At 36.5% G+C, this 17,700-nt stretch overlaps 1 protein-coding gene across 2 annotated transcripts in view; it reads left to right on the forward strand.

The window, feature by feature from the left end:
- Positions 1-14,312, forward strand: part of Cep162 (centrosomal protein 162) — an 89,569-nt gene extending 75,257 nt beyond the window's left edge. For both annotated transcript variants that reach the window (XM_046431970.2, XM_046431969.2), the window contains exons 27-28: positions 11,685-11,819; positions 12,857-14,312. In XM_046431970.2, the coding sequence (XP_046287926.1) occupies positions 11,685-11,819; positions 12,857-13,066 (345 nt within the window). In that variant the 3' untranslated portion in view covers positions 13,067-14,312. The remainder of the gene's footprint in view (positions 1-11,684; positions 11,820-12,856) is intronic.
- The last annotated feature ends 3,388 nt before the right edge of the window (positions 14,313-17,700 follow it).

A 17,700-nucleotide genomic window follows, 5' to 3' on the forward strand; every position in this document is an offset into this window, starting at 1 on the left:
TAAAAAAATGTGATTATTTTATATATATATATTTGATGGAATATTACTCAGCTTTAAAGAAGAATGAAATTAGAAATTATGGCATTTGCCAGTAAATGGATGGAGTTGGAGAATATTATGCTAAGCAAAATAAGCCAATTCCCAAAAAAAAAAACAAAGGCCCAATCTTTTCTCTTACATGCAGATGATAATTCACAATATGAGGGTGGGGTGGCTAGAGAAGAATAGTTACTTTAGATTAGGGAGAGGGTATATGGAAAATAGGAATGATAGTAGAATGAAACAGAAATTATTACCTTATGTACATTAATGACTGCGTGACTGATGTGATTCTACAACATACAATCAGAAAAATGTTAAAAATTATACTCCATTTATATATGATATATCCAAGTGCATAAATGCATTCTGCTGTCATGTATAACTAATTAAAATGAATAAGAAAATTTTGTTTAAAAAAAATACAGGGCATCCAAATTGAAAAGAAAGAGGTTAAGTTATCTGTCTTCCCAGATATAATTTTATGCAAAAAAAAAACACTAAACACTATCAAAACACCTGTTAGAACTGATAAATTTAGTAAAATTTCAGGATACAAAAATCAACATAAAAAATAGCATTTTATGTACCAATAATGAACTTACTGAAAAAAATTTTTAAAACACCCCATGTTCAATGAATACAAAAAAAAATTAACAATAAATTTAACCACGGAACTGAAAGATCTTTACAATCAAAATTATGAAACATTGATGGAACAAATTATAGAAAACACAAAAATTTGGAAAGTATCTTGTGTTCATGGATCAGAAGAATTAATATTGTTAAATGTTCACTGTGGTCTATAGATTCAGTGCAATTCCCAAAGCACCAATGATTTTCTTCACAGAAACAAACAAACAAAAAATTCTAAAATTTGTGAAACCACAAAAGACCCAAAATAACCAAATTGCTCCTGAGTTTAAGAAAAAGACAAAGCTAGAGGTATCGTAATACTTGACTTCAAAACATACTACAGAGCTCTAAAAACACATACATTGACCAATGGAAGGGTATAGAGAACTCAAACTAAACCATATTCAACAGCCAACTTACTTGACAAAGCCACCAATAACTTGTAGTGGAGAAAGAACAGTGTCTTCAGTTGGCAAAACTGGATGTATGTATGCAGAGGAATGAAAGTAGATCATTGTACACAAAAATCAACTTTATATGGGATTTAAAAAAAAAAAAAAAACCTAGATGTAAAACATGAAGCTGTTAAATTACTACCAAAAAAATGGGGGAAACTTCAAGGTAATGGTGTAGGCAATGATTTTTTTTTTTTTTTTTTTGATAGAACCCCAAATGTACCAAAAGTAAAAAGAGACAAATGGAATTATCTCAAACTAAGCAGCTTCTGCACAGGAAAGCTTGTTGCAAAGGAAATAATCAACAGAGTTAAAAGACAACCCATGAATGGGAAAAAAGTATTTGAACATTATTCATCTAAGAAGGATTAATATCCAGAATATTTAAGGAACTCAAAAAAACTGAACACCAAAAAATAAAATATACTCTAATTTAAAAATGGACAGGGGCTAGGGATAGAGCCAGTGGTACAGCATTTTCCTAGTATATACAAGGTCCTGGGTTTAATCCCCAGCACCAATAAATAAATAAATAGTGAAAGAACTGAACAGACAGTCCTCAATAAAAGAAAACATATAAATGGCCAACAGTATATGGGGTAAAAAAGTGCTCAGTCTCCATTAATCATCTAGGAATGCAAATCAAAACCACTGAGATACCACCTCACACCATTTAGAATGGTTATCATCAAAAGGAGATGAAATCATTACAGCAAAAAGAAAATTGTACCCCCATGTTCATTGCCACACCACTTAAGTTACATAATGGAATGTTTTTCAGCTTTAAAAAAGGATGAAATCCTGTCATTTGCAGCAACATAGATGGAACTAGAGATCATTATTTTAAGTGAAATAAGCCAGACACAGGAAGACTAATACCTCATATTCTCATTTGTGGAAACTAAAATGTCATTTGTACAGAAGAACAGAATAGAATATTGGTCAGTAGAGACTGAGAAGGAAAAAGAGGACAGAATGAAATTCAATAATGGGCACCAAAATGCAGAGAAATGTGTTCTGGATTTCTGTAGAACTAGAGTAGAGTAACTGTTAGCTAAAATAACATATTTCAAAATGACTAAAGAGTACAAAACTCCTAAGACACATTTGAAGAAATACAAGTACTTACTACCTATTTATTACACATTGTATACCTGTATCAGATTATCATAGTGTGCCCCATAAAGATGTGGAAATATTATTAATTTTTTTTTTTAAGTTTCTGCTACCTCCCAGCAGAACCACAAACTTGATACCAAGCCTTTAACACATACATGGGCCTTTGAGGAGGACTTAAGATCCAGACTGTAGTATTTATCACTCTTCAGCCTCACTAGCAGGTTCACATAACTCTAGACACACCTAGTACATGGATAAAGGAAAGAGCATGCTCCTCGAGGATCTTGTATTCTGGCCAATGAGAAAGAAAAATGACCCAGCAGATTAATGTTTTCCCAGTTAACTTCCTCTGAATTAGAACTGAGTCACATTCTAACTCCTAAACCCATCATTTCCAAGGGAGACTGGACAGCGTTAATGGGCTTAAACTAAACAGAATTTACCCTAGAGACACATGAACACCTAAACAGTATCAGGGACTTGCCAGCAAAGCAACGGAAGGGAATGTCAGTTAAAGAGGCAGTGTCCAGTATCTCCTTCATTATCTTTGGGATTAGATTCAACCATCTGGACTAATTGCTCACGGTCACTAGCAGCTCCTTCTGCAAAATAACCAGGAAAACTCATCATGCCAATAGTTATAAAGCAGGAAATCTTTGTATAATGATTGAAAATTATATAGACACAAAAGAAACCAGCCTCTTTTAAAAATGATAAAAATAGCAATAATTTTGTGGTACAGAATAAAAGGGTTATCTGGGAATTATCTCTGGGCTACACTCAGATCATTTAACTCCCCCACCTGAACCACCTTCTGCAAACAGTCAATGACCTCTGTTTCACCCACCTTTAGTGACATCATTTAAATGACTAACTCTTTCCCCTTAGTAAAATAATAAACTACTAAGAAGATAACTTGAGACTGTTGTTCACTAATGAACACATGATTTCATACTTTTTACTCATGCTAATTTCTATTCCTGTAGAATATTCATTATTCAGTATAATCTTTCCTATACTAATATTAATTAGTATTATAAATTAGATATAAATTATACATAATCCCACTACTCAGAGATAGATGTTGCTATATACTTTTGAATTCATTCTATTCATACATACATAGAAAGGTACAAATAGTGTGAAGGTTAAATGCTTATGTGTACATACATGTAAAAACAAATGATTGTATATATGTTCATGTATGTGATTTTAAAGCCTTTTTTAACATAATAGCTAATCCAGTTATTTTTTCATGGCAATCAGAGTACATCTTTGTTAGCACTTAATATTTTTGAAAATAGAAGAGTTATAATAATAGTAATAAATACTTAGTGTTTAGTCTGTGTCAAATACTTTATATGCATTACTTTGATTCTTACCACAACCCAAAAGGCTAGGTACTCTTATTCTCATTTTTTAGATGGAGAGTGATGCTAAGAACATGAAATAACTTGCCCAGTTACTAACCAACATATAGAAAGAAACGTTAGCATTAGCACAACTATAGACGCTACAAATACTCGGGAGAACAAAGTAGACAAAAATTCCTGTTCTTGAGGAACTTATATTTTATTTGGGGAATCAGGCAATAAATAAAATTAAATGACACAACTGTATGTTGTTAACATAGTGACTAGCACTGACTCACTAGTGCTTACCTATTAAGATTTGTCAGTTAGGATTCAATCCAGTTACAGCTATATTAGGAATCCCCCAGCCTGCTGCTTCTTTGTGTTAGGTATCCCTCACTGACCATCTCACTGCTCCTTGACCATTCTCCATCATGCACACCATATTAGAATTCACATTCGGGTAGACACATCGCCCCAGCTGGAGGAGGTGCGGAGCAGAGCCACCGCCATCGCCTGCAAGGTAGGCAGACCTGCAACTGACCAGCAGAGCAGGCCCAGCGGCCTGCCGGCGTGGTAGACACATCGCCCCAATTGGAGGAGGTGCGGAGCAGAGCCGCCTCCCACGCCTGCAAGGTGGGCAGACCTGCGACCGACCAGCAGAGCAGGCCCAGCGGCCCGCCGGCATGGTAGACACATCACCCCAATTGGAGGAGGGGCAGAGCAGAGCCGCCGCCCACGCCTGCAAGGTAGGCAGACCTGCGACCGACCAGCGGAGCAGGCCCAGCGGCCCGCCGGCGTGGTAGACACATCGCCCCAATTGGAGGAGGGGCGGAGCGGAGCTGCTGCCTGCGCCTGCAAGGTAGGCAGACCTGCCACCGACCGGCAGAACAGGCCCAGCTGGCCACCGGCGTGGTAGACACATCACCCCAATTGGAGGAGGGGCAGAGCCGCCGCCTGCACCTGCAAAGTAGGCAGACCTGCGACCTACCGGGACAACAGGCCCAGAGGCCCGCCGGCATGGTAGACACATCACCCCAATTGGAGGAAGGTCCCAGCTGCCGCTCACAAGGTGGGCAGACTGCGCGTCCCGTAGAAGGGGCCCGGCGGCACGCCGGCCTAGTTGAAAGATCACCCCAATTGGAGGAGGGGCACAGCCATTGCCAGCGCCTGCAAGGTAGGCAGACCTGCCTCCGACCGGCAGAACAGGCCCAGCTGGCCACCGGCGTGGTAGACAGATCATCCCTATTGGAGGAGGGGCCCAGCCATTGCCCGCAAGGTAGGCAGACCACACGACCTGGAGAAGGGGCCCAGCGGCCCGCCAGCGAGATAGACAGATCACCCCAATTGGAGGAGGAGCACAGCCGCCGCCCGCCCCTGCAAGGGAGACTTTGCAACTATACAAGAGCAATATAAATATAGAGGGGGGAAATTCAATAACACAACAGTTTCACCAAGCAGAAAGAAACGCGAGCAGTATGAAAAGACAAGGAAAGAAGGGACCACAAGCAATGCAGGTCAACTCAACTTTAGAAGAGGTAATATCTGCAGCAGATGGAATGTCAGATAAAGAATTCAGGATTTACATGTTTCAGATGATCTGGAGTCTCAAGGAAGACATTAGATAGCAAAATCAGACAATGAAAGATCACATTGACAATGAGTTACATAAACAAATCCAAGAAGCAAAAGATCAACTATATAGGGAGATAGAGGTTATAAAAAACAAACAAACAGAAATCCTAGAAATGCAGGAAGCAATAAACCAACTTAAAAACTCAATTGAGAATACTACCAGCAGAGTAGAACACTTAGAAGATAGAACATCAGACAATGAAGACAAAGTATTTCAACATGAAAAGAACATAGACAGCTCAGCAAGACTGTTAAGAAACCATGAGCAGAACATCCAAGATATTTGGGATAACATAAAGAGACCAAACATAAGAGTCATTGGGATACAGGTATAGAGGTCCAAAGCAAAGGAATGAGCAATCTGTTCAACGAAATAATACGAGAAAACTTCCCAGACTTGAAGAATGAGACAGAATCCCAAATCCTAGAAGCCTACAGGACGCCGAATGTGCAAAATCATAAGAGATGCACACCTAGACACATTATAATGAAGATGCCCAACATACAGAATAAGGAGAGAATTTTAAAAGCTACAAGAGAAAGGAAGCAGATTACATTTAGGGGTAAACCAATCAGGATAACAGCTGATCTTTCAACACAGACTCTGAAAGCTAGAAGATCCTGGAACAACATATTTCAAACACTGAAAGAAAATGGGTTCCAACCAAGAATTGTGTATCCAGCGAAATTAAGCTTCAGGATAGAAGAGGAAATTAAAACCTTTCATGATAAACAAAAGCTAAAAGAATTTGCAGCTAGAAAACTATCTCTTCTAAACATCCTCGGCAAAACATTACAGGAAGAGGAAATGGAAAATAACAATGAAAACCAACAGTGGAAGGTAGTACAGTAAAGGGAAAAATAATCAAAGAAGAAAAACAAACCAGGTTAAGTAACATAAATAAACAAATATGGCTGGAAGAACAATCCATATCTCAATAATAACCCTAAATGTTAATGGCTTAAACTCACCAATTAAGAGACACAGGCTAGTAGAATGGATCAAAAAAAAAAGATCCAACAATATGCTGCCTACAGGAGACGCACTTGATAGGAAAAGACATACATAGACTGAAGGTGAAAGGTTGGGAAAAATCATATCATTCATATGGACTTCGGAAACAAGCAGGAGTGTCCATACTCATATCAAATAAAATAGATTTCAAGCCAAAGTTAATCAGAAGGGATAAAGAGGGACACTACATACTGCTCAAGGGAACCATACACCAACAAGACATAACAGTCATAAATATATATGCTCCAAACAATGGTGCAGCTATGTTCATCAAACAAACTCTTCTCAAGTTCAAGAGTCTAATAGACCACCATACAATAATTATGGGAGACTTCAACACACCTCTCTCACCACTAGACAGATCTTCCAAACTAAAGTTGAATAAAGAAACTATAGAGCTCAATAATACAATTAATAACCTAGACTTAATTGACATATATAGAATATACCACCCAACATCAAGCAGTTACACTTTTTTCTAAGCAGCACATGGATCCTTCTCAAAAATAGATCATATATTATGTCACAGGGCAACTCTTAGACATTATAAAGGAGTAGAGATAATACCATGCATCTTATCTGATCATAATGGAATGAAACTGAAAATCAACGATAAAAGAAGGAAGAAAAAATCATGCATCACTTGGAGAATGAACAGTAGGTTATTGAATGCTCAATGGGCTATAGAAGACATCAAGGAGGAAATTCAAAAATTCTTAGAGATAAATGAAAACACAGACACAACATATCGGAATCTATGGGACACAATGAAAGCAGTTCTAAGAGGAAAATTCATTGCCTGGAGTTCATTCCTTAAAAACAGAAAAAAAATCAACAAATAAATGATCTCATACTTCATCTCAAAATCCTAGAAAAAGAAGAGCAAAACAACAGCAAAAGAAGTGGAAGGCAAGAAATAATTAAAATCAGAGCTGAAATTAATGAAATCGAAACAAAAGAAACAATTGAAAAAATGGGCAAAACTAAAAGTTGGTTCTTTGAAAAAATAAATAAGATCAACAGACCCTTAGCCATGCTAACGAAGAGAAGAAGAGAGAGAACTCAAATTACTAGCATACAGGATGAAAAAGGCAATATCACAACAGACACTTCAGAAATACAGAAGATAATTAGAAATTATTTTGAATCCTTATACTCCAATAAAATAGAAGATAGTGAAGGCATCGATAAATTTCTTGAGTCATATGATCTCCCAGATTAGGTTGTCTGTATCCTCCTGACTCAAATAGACCAATATCAATTGAGGAAGTAGAAGAAGCCATCAAAAGACTACCAACTAAGAAAAGCCCAGGACCGGCTGGGTATACAGCAAAGTTTTACAAAACCTTTAAAGAAGAACTAATACCAATACTTTTCAAGCTATTTCAGGAAATAGAGAAAGAGGGAGAACTTCCAAATTCATTCTATGAGGCCAACATCACCCTAATTCCTAAACCAGACAGAGACACTTCAAAGAAAGAAAACTACAGACCAATATCTCTAATGAACCTAGATGCAAAAATCCTCAATAAAATTCTGGCGAATCGGATACAAAAACATATCAAAAAAATTGTGCACCATGATCAAGTAGGATTCATCCCTGGGATGCAAGGCTGGTTCAATATACGGAAATCAATAAATGTTATCCACCACATCAATAGACTTAAAGATAAGAACCATATGATCATATTGATCGATGCAGAAAAAGCATTCGACAAAGTACAGCATCCCTTTATGTTCAAAACTCTAGAAAAACTAGGGATAACAGGAACATACCTCAATATTGTAAAAGCTATCTATGCTAAGCCTCAGGCTAGCATCATTCTGAACGGAGAAAAATTGAAGGCATTCCCTCTAAAATCTGGAACAAGACAGGGATGCCCTCTCATCACTTCTGTTCAACATAGTTCTCGAAACACTGGCCAGAGCAATTAGACAGACGAAAGAAATTAAAGGCATCAAAATAGGAAAAGAAGAACTTAAATTATCACTATTTGCAGATGACATGATTCTATACCTAGCAGACCCCAAAGGGTCTACAAAGAAACTATTAGAGCTAATAAATGAATTCAGCAAAGTGGCAGGATATAAAATCAACACGCTTAAATCAAAGGCATTCCTGTATATCAGCAACAAATCCTCTGAAATGGAAATGAGGACAACCACTCCATTCACAATATCCTCAAAAAAATAAAATACTTGGGAATCAACCTAACAAAAGAGGTGAAAGACTTATACAATGAAAACTACAGAACCCTAAAGAGAGAAATAGAAGAAGATCTTAGAAGATGGAAAAATATACCCTGTTCATGGATAGGCAGAACCAACATCATCAAAATAGCGATATTACCAAAAGTTCTCTATAGGTTTAATGCAATGCCAATCAAAATCCCAACGGCATTTCTTGTAGAAAAAGAGAAAGCAATCATGAAATTCATATGGAAAAATAAAAGACCCAGAATAGCAAAAACAATGCTAAGCAGGAAGTGTGAATCGGGCGGTATAGCGATACCAGACTTCAAACTATACTACAGAGCAATAGTAACAAAAACAGCATGGTACTGGTACCAAAACAGGCGGGTGGACCAATGGTACAGAATAGAGGACACAGAAACCAATCCACAAAACTACAACTATCTTATATTTGATAAAGGGGCTAAAAGCATGCAATGGAGGAAGGATAGCATCTTCAACAAATGGTGCTGGGAAAACTGGAAATCCATATGCAACAAAATGAAACTGAATCCCTTTCTCTCGCCATGCACAAAAGTTAAGTCAAAATGGATCAAGGAGCTTGATATCAAATCAGAGACACGGCATCTGATAGAAGAAAAAGTTGGCTACGATCTACATACTGTGGGGTCGGGCTCCAAATTCCTCAATAGGACTCCCATAGCACAAGAGTTAATAACTAGAATCAACAAATGGGACTTACTCAAACTAAAAAGTTTTTTCTCAGCAAAAGAAACAATAAGAGAGGTAAATAGGGAGCCTACATCCTGGGAACAAATCTTTACTCCTCACACTTCAGAGAGAGCCCTAATATCCAGTAAGATTGGCAGCCATTGTGAAGTCAAACAACAACAAGTGCTGGCGAGGATGTAGGGAAAAGGGTACACTTGTACATTGCTGGTGGGACTGCAAATTGGTGCGGCCAATTTGGAAAGCAGTATGGAGATTTCTTGGAAAGCTGGGAATGGAACCACCATTTGACCCAGCTATTCCCCTTCTTGGTCTATTCCCTAAAGACCTAAAAAGAGCATGCTACAGGGACACTGCTACATCGATGTTCATAGCAGCACAATTCACAATAGCAAGACTGTGGAACCAACCTAGATGCCCTTCAGTAGACGAATGGATAAAAAAAATGTGGCATTTATACACAATGGAGTATTACTCTGCATTAAAAAATGACAAAATCATAGAATTTGCAGGGAAATGGATGGCATTAGAACAGATTATGCTAAGTGAAGCTAGCCAATCCCTAAAAAACAAATGCCAAATGTCTTCTTTGATATAAGGAGAGTAACTAAGAACAGAGTAGGGAGGAAGAGCATGAGAAGAAGATTAACATTAAACAGGGATGAGAGGTGGGAGGGAAAAGGAGAGAGAAGGGAAATTGCATGGAAATGGAAGGAGACCCTCAGGTTTATACAAAAGTACATACAAGAGGAAGTGAGGGGAAAGGGGAAAATAATACAAGGGGGAGAAATGAATTACAGTAGATGGGGTAGACAGAGAAGAGGGGAGGGGAGGGGAGAGAAGGGGGGATAGTAGACGATAGGAAAGGCAGCAGAATACAACAGACACTAGTATGGCAATATGTAAATCAGTGGATGTGTAACCGATGTGATTCTGCAATCTGTATACGGGGTAAAAATGGGAGTTCATAACCCACTTGAATCAAAGTGTGAAATATGATATATCAAGAACTATGTAATGTTTTGAACAACCAACATTAAGAAATTAAAAAAAAAAAAAAAAGAATTCACATTCACTTTACTGTTAAGGCCATGAAGGGGGTTACAGGTATAAAATTATATATATATATATATATATATATATATATATATATATAAAAATGTCTGAGAATGTTATATGACAGAAAACTCAAAATTTTTTTCCATCCACTAAAATGTTTAGAGAATTGGGGATACAGCTTAGTGGTGGAGCACTTGCCTAGGCCCTGAATTCAATCTTCAACACCCCCCGTCCCCCCAAAAAAAGTTTGTAGACATTGAAATAACATTTGATCATTCTGTGTGTGACTAGGCCTATATCAGCTTTCTTAGTTCAGTAATCATCGTTGGGTTTGGTTTTTGTTTTTAACAAAAGAATTTTATGCCCAGAACCCATCACTGTAGCATGTTCTATAAGTCCTCTGCACTTTCTGCAAATCATCTCAAAGACTGCATGTTTCTTCAGTGACTAGTGATATCATCAGGGCTGACATTTAAAATATTTAGTTTGCTTCTAATTTAATTTGCCTTTACTTTCACTTTCCCCCCCCCAACTAATTTAGGTAAGGTTTGTGATTTTTTTTTAGTATCACTATAATTGTAATAATAGTGTTTCCATATTATATGACTGAATTTGTTAATTTTACCCATTTTCTTTTTTTTTTTTTTTATTATTACTGCCTTTTGATGTTAACAATTAGCTGAATCTGATTCCTTACGGAATTTCTTTTCAAGATTATATGGCATAAATAAAATGCAGTTAATTTTTTCACTAAGCCTAATATATAAGCCCCTAAAATCCCCTCTCTTTTACTGCTAAGTGGTATTAAACATCACCATTTTCTATGTGGGCTGTGGCATAAAAACACAGCTTCTGAAGTAGATTGTAACTCCAGAAGGTCACGGACTATATCTTTGATCAATTGCTACATCCCCAGGTCCTAAGACAGCAATCAACACAGAAAGAACTCAGATTTCCATTATCTTTCCTTTATATACATATCTTTACTTGTGAAATAATCTACAAAAAAAAATATTTTTAAACAATACTAGGAAAATTACAAATAAAATTACATGGAGTTGAATTCTGTACATTGGACACTATAGTGGGTTGGGTGCTTTACATGGTTTTTTCCCCCTTTTTATCCTAAAAGTAATCACCTTGTTAATATTTTGTAGCAGGATGAATGCACTAAAGAAAATGCCCAACTTCATTTTGAGCCCCTAAACTAGATTAATATGTGGGAGGGAGAAGGTGCTCTAATCATCTAGAACTTCTTGAAATGTGAGAACAAGATGTTTTTTACTTCCTGAACATAAGGAATGGAAGTTATTAATGAAAGAATCCAAGATGCCTCTATCTAGATAAATTTTATACAATTGTTCTTGATTTTTAAGATTACCTATTTAAAAAGGAATTATTTTCTTATGATCATAGTTTCTCAATTACTTCATACTTTAATTTTAATTTTAGATTGCAAAACTCTTAGAAGAATTGAGAGAAGCCAAAGAAAACCATACACCAGAGATGAAACATTTCATGAGCTTAGAAAAGAAAATTAAGCAGATGGAAATGAGACATAAGCAAAGAGAACAGGAACTTCAGCAGGTAAAGTAGTAGATCACATTTACATATTTTATAATCCTTAACTTTTAAGTGCCTTACTTTTTATAGTTTTAAGATACCCTTACCAAAAGTTACTTCTTAGAGTGTTTTGTTTTATTTTGATCTTGTTAGAAAATAAATTATAGCTCTTTAAGAGAAAATAAGCCTTTATCTCAAATACTTTGAAGATTGATTTGCCTTATATTTGGAGAAAGAAAAAATTTGTGCTCTTAATTATTGATTAGTGCCTAAGAAGTTTTACATCTTACCCGGGGAACAGGAATGTGGATGGGAACAATATTCCATATTCAAGTGATTTCAACAAATATTTGTAACAAATTTCCAATAAATTGTGATCATTAAAATATACCTAGTAATATATTTACTACATTTAATTATACACAGATAAATTGATAGAAATTTAAAATAGCATATATAAGGATATGATATGTTTTAAGGTACTTGCCTTGGTGCTGATATTTATCTTTGCTTGAACAGTGTGTAGTCTGCTCAGGCTGCCATAAAAAGATAGTGTGTACTAGGATGGCCAAAACGACCATTACTAGTTCTGGAGGCCAAAAGTCCAAGATCAAGATGCTGGTCAGTTTGGTTTCCGGTAAGGGATATGTTCCCAGCTTGCAGATGGCAGTCTTTTCTGTGTTCTCTTTTCTTTTTCCTTGGTGCATGCACACCAAGGAAAGGGAGAACAGGTGAGAGAGAGCTCTCTGATGGCTCTTAGAAGGACACCAGTCCTATCAGATCAGGGCTCCACCCTTGTCACCTCATTTAGTCTTATTTCTTTGCTCCAAATATAACCACACCAAGGGTTAGGACTTTTTTAAAACATTAAAATTTGGGGAGAATTCAGACATTCAGTCTATAACAATGAAAATTTATATACCCCTTAAGAGACAGAAAACAATGTATACATGCATAATTTTATGGTTGGCCTGAGTATCCCAGAGAAACGCCAGCATTGTCCAATTTTAGCTCTTTATGACTGAAATGTTCTTCACTCCCACTGTGTTTTATATTTGCAGATAATACAGCAAACACACCAAGTTGTAGAAACCGAGCAAAACAAAGAAATTGAGAAATGGAAAAAACTCGCACAGTTGAAGAATTACGAGCTGGACAAATTTCGCACAGAATTAGACTCAATACTGGATGTCCTTCGGGAGCTGCACCGGCAGGGGGTGGTTGTGCCAGTTGCTTTTGCAAATCAAGTAAATGCACCAAAGTTTTGCTAGAAACTCAGATTCATATGACCTCATTGAAAGGTATAAAAATGGATGAAAATGTACCATTGTCGGAAAGACAGCTTTTGACAATTAAGTGTTCCAGTCTGTTGCCAGAAGCAAACACCACCAAAATAATCTTCACCAACAGGGAAAATAAGTAAATAAAAGCGTCATGGTATGTTTTAACAAAAAGCATTAACTAATCACATTTTAAATGACTATGGACAGGTTCCTTAATGTCAGATGCTTATAACTAGTTAAGATTTACTATAAAAGGTCTCACATTCTAGAAATGGAAAGAAAAAATTGCACATTCTCTGCCACATTATTATTGACCAAGTATGTATTCTTAAATTTCTTTGTGACAGAAAAACACTTCCTCTTTCTCATGAAAATGAGTAAAAGCTTGTAAGCCCAGTGGCATGGACATCTCATCAATCCTAGCCAAGTTAGAATTTCCCTAGTAATTGAGATGACAATTCTAATTGAGATGGTGAATTCTTATGTCCTCCTAGTTTTCTGCTACTTCCTCTAGGTGGCTTTTTTTCTTTAACCTGATATAAAGTGGAAAATACATTTAACAAGTAGTAGGGGAGTTTGATTTTCCATTGTTTTAGTCTGTGTCTAGTCCTAATTTTTTGTAATTCTAAAATTATAAACAATATAATTTTTATCTTTTCTGTTGAAAAATATCTGTCCATTAGAAAAAATACAGATATGCATAAAAGTAGCTGCACTGTTATGTTACAATTCCCATTTTTAAAACAGATAGGAAATATGTGAGAGAGTGATAAGTCAAAGCTTTAGCCAGTTTGTTCTAAAAGTTCTAGACCAGCACTAATGATATGTATGAGCTATACGTGTAATTTGTAATTTTGTAGTAGCAACACTTAAAAAGGTAAGCAATAAAAATTGAATTTGGGAATTTTTTTCATAGAAAGTCTTCAGAATATATATTTATAGCACATTTCAATTTGGAAAAGCCACAGCCAAGTATTTAGTGATTACATAAGTGCAATTATAAAATAATAATTACAGAGTAAATACTTTATGAAGGACTGGTAACCTAGATCTTGGTGAAATTGTGGACAACCCGTGTAAGGTATGAAAGTTATTAAATATAAAGGATGTAATTATTGTCTTAACATTCAACATTTTTAATGTATCTTTCCTAAAAAGATAGTAAAATTATTATAGTTTATTGGTTTTATGTGAAAAAGAATTTTAAGTTATAAATAATTTATTTTCATTATTACTTGTGTGTGCTTTCTTTGTGTTGTCTTTTATCAGCATGCCTGTTCTATCTACATATAGCTGCTCCCATCCCACCCTTTGCACTTTTGACTGCACTTGTACGTGATTTATTCCAAGCACAAAAAGCTGGTTCTGAAACACAAAGAAGTGTAGAATATCAAATAATTCCTTACAGAAAAAGTATAACCTATGTTCTATTTTGGAATAAGCTTTGCACAGATTGGTATATTTTCAGATTAAAGATCTGTAAGCATCATCAGAGGTATTTGTTACAACTAAAAACATCAGGAACCATACCCTATGTCTTAGTCATTGTTCTCAGGGTGCATGGATGACAGCACAGAAGATAGACACATTTAGGCTATTTCAAACAGGAATGCTTTCATGAAGATTAAATCTCCAGAGATAATTGATCCTCTCCTACTGTGATTGTTAATTTTAGGTGTTGACTGGATTGGGTTAAGCCATAATTAGATAGGTTATTTTTAGGTATGAATGTGAGGTTTTTTTCCAGAAGAGTTTAGTATTTGAATCAGTGGACTGAAGGAGGAAGATCCACCCTCGCCCAGTGTGGAAGGGCACCATCCAAACAGTTGAGGAGAACCCAGATGGAGCAAAAGGCAAATTCACTTTCTTGGGGAACAAGGGCAGCCATCTTGGATATCAAAACCCCTTCCTGGGCCTTCAAACTCCGGGACTGATACCAGGAGCCCCCTGGTTCTCAGGTCTTTGAAATTAGACTGAAATATGTCACTAGCCTATTTAGTTTTCCAGTTTGCAGATGGTATATCACAGGACTTGTTCTCTATGATAGCATAAGCCAATTGCTGTAATAAATCCTCTCTGGTATCTAACAATCAACATATAATTTATTTGATCTCCTATTTTCTGGAGAACCCTAACAGTTTTGATACGAGGAATGGTTTTGTGGAGCCGAAATTTCAGTATGAGTTTCTTGAATAGGTTTTGGGGTTTCTGGAATTTGTAGTGATTAGACTATAAAAAAAACACTAAAGACTATTTCCAACAGTACAGAGAGCCCTGATAGCCACGGCATGAACTCTATGGAGATACACAAAATATCTACATTGGATACTCCTGATCATGCATGTACAAGAGGCAAGTGACATAGTGACTCAGTATATGAGAAATACATATACAGTTACAGTTGTTCTGGCAAAATGATGAAAGGATGCACTCAGAAATTCAAATTCCTATAGGAGCTCAGATGCTACATAAATAATCTAAGAGCTTCTAGGTGTGCCCAGAAGGAGAATCAGTTCCCTAAAGTTAGGACTGAAAATCAAGCACAGTCCTTGTCATGGAATTGGCTGAATTTTGCAATAAGAATCAGAGTTCTCAGCCTCAAAGGGTGTCTCTTGTTAAAGTGAGAACACTGACAAAGAGCAACTTAAATAAGATGTAAATTTAACAAAGTGTGTTAGCTTTTTGTCACTGTGACCAAAATGCCTGACAATAACAACTTAGAGGAGGGAAAGTTTATTTTGGCTCATGGTTTCAAAGATTTCATCCATGGTAGGTTAACTCTTTTCTCTGGGCCCAAGGAAAGACAGAACAACATGGTGGAAGGGCATGGTGGAGGAATGCTGCTCACCTTATGATGGCTAGGAAGCAGAGAGAAAGAGAGGTTACAGGGAAAATGAACCCTTTCAAGGCATGTCCGCTGTTACCCATCTCTTCTCACCACACCCACCTGCCTATAGTTACCACCTAGCCCATGCAAACTAGGATGAACTGATTAGGTGAGAGTTCTCACAATCCAATCATTTCACCTTCAAATATTCCTCCATTAACACAGGAGCTTTGGGGGGACACTTCATATCTAAACCATAACATCAAGGAATTTAAATAAATAAGATGTGCATACATCTAACCAAAGAAGTAAACAGTCTATATACTAAAAACTGAAACATTGGTGAAAGAAATTGAAGATAACACAACAGGAAGATATCCCGTGTTCGTGAGTTGAAAGAATATTGTTAAATGACCAAATTACCCAAAGCAGATTTACTGCAATAGAAAAAATAATCCTAAAATTCAAATGGAACAAGACTCCAAATAGCTAAAGGAATCTTGAGCTAAAAGAGCAAAGTTATAGGAATCACAACACTTGATATGAAAATATACTACAAAGGTATCTTAATCAAAACAATAGTATTGGCTTAAAGGCAACCACATTGACCAATGAAACAGGATAATGTTCAGAAGTAAACCTAGCTTTTACAAACATGATTTTCAATAAAGTTGCCAAGAATACTCAAAGGAAATATGATGGTCTCTTCAGTAAATGGTATTTGGAAAACTGGATACCCACATGCAGGAAAATGAATTCAGGACCTTATACCATATACAAAAATCATCTCATTAAGGATAAATATAGGGACTGAAACTAAAACCACTCAAGAAAACTGAAAACTTCATAACCATTGATCTAGGCAATGACTTCTTGGGTATGACCCCAAAAGCATAGAAAACAGAAGCAAAAATAGACAGATGGGATTACATCAAACTAAAAAGGTGCACAGCACACAAATCACAATAGCTAAATTGTGGAGCCAACCTAGATGCCCTTCAGTAGATGAATAGATTTTTAAAAATGTGGCATATATACTCAGCAATAAAAGAGAATAAAATCATGGCATTTGCAGGTAAATGGATGCAGTTGGAGAAGATAATGCTAAGTGAAGTTAGCCAATGCCCTTGCCAAAAAAAAAAAAAAAAAAAAAAGCCAAATGTTTTCTCTGATATAAGGAGGCTGATTCATAATGGGATAGGGAGGAGGGAGAGCATGGGAGGAATAGACGAATGCTAGATAGGGCCGAGGGGTAGGAGGGAAACGAAGGGGGCAGGGGGTTAGCAATGATGGTGGATTGTGATAGACATCATTATCCAAAGACACGATTGGTGTGAATATACTTTGTATATAACCAGAAATCTGAAAATTTGTTCTATATGTGTAATAAGAATTGTGATGCATTCTGCTGCCATGTATTTAAAAAATAAAAGCAATTTTTTAAAAAGCTGAACAGCAATGAAAACAACAAAATGAAGGGACAATCCACAATATATGAGAAAATCAACTCAATACCAAGAAAACAACCCAATTTACTGAACAAAGTAAATAAATAAACATTTCTCAAAAAGATAGAAATGGACAACAGCTTTATGATTATTTGGATTTGAAATGTCCCCCAGAGGTCCATGTGTTGAAGACTTGGTCTCCAAAGCAACAATGTTCAGAGGTATGACTTTTCAGAAGTGATTAGATCATGAAGGCTAGGAAACAGAGAATGTCCCCATGACCCACCCTGTGGATTTATCCATTGATGGACTCAGATGAGTTAGTGGGAGGTGATGGAAACTGTAGG

This window comes from Marmota monax, unplaced genomic scaffold (genome assembly GCF_021218885.2).
Source record: "Marmota monax isolate L192 unplaced genomic scaffold, Marmota_monax_Labrador192_F-V1.1 WCK01_AAM20220418_F8-fsc00013, whole genome shotgun sequence".
Taxonomy (NCBI): Eukaryota; Metazoa; Chordata; class Mammalia; order Rodentia; family Sciuridae; genus Marmota; species Marmota monax.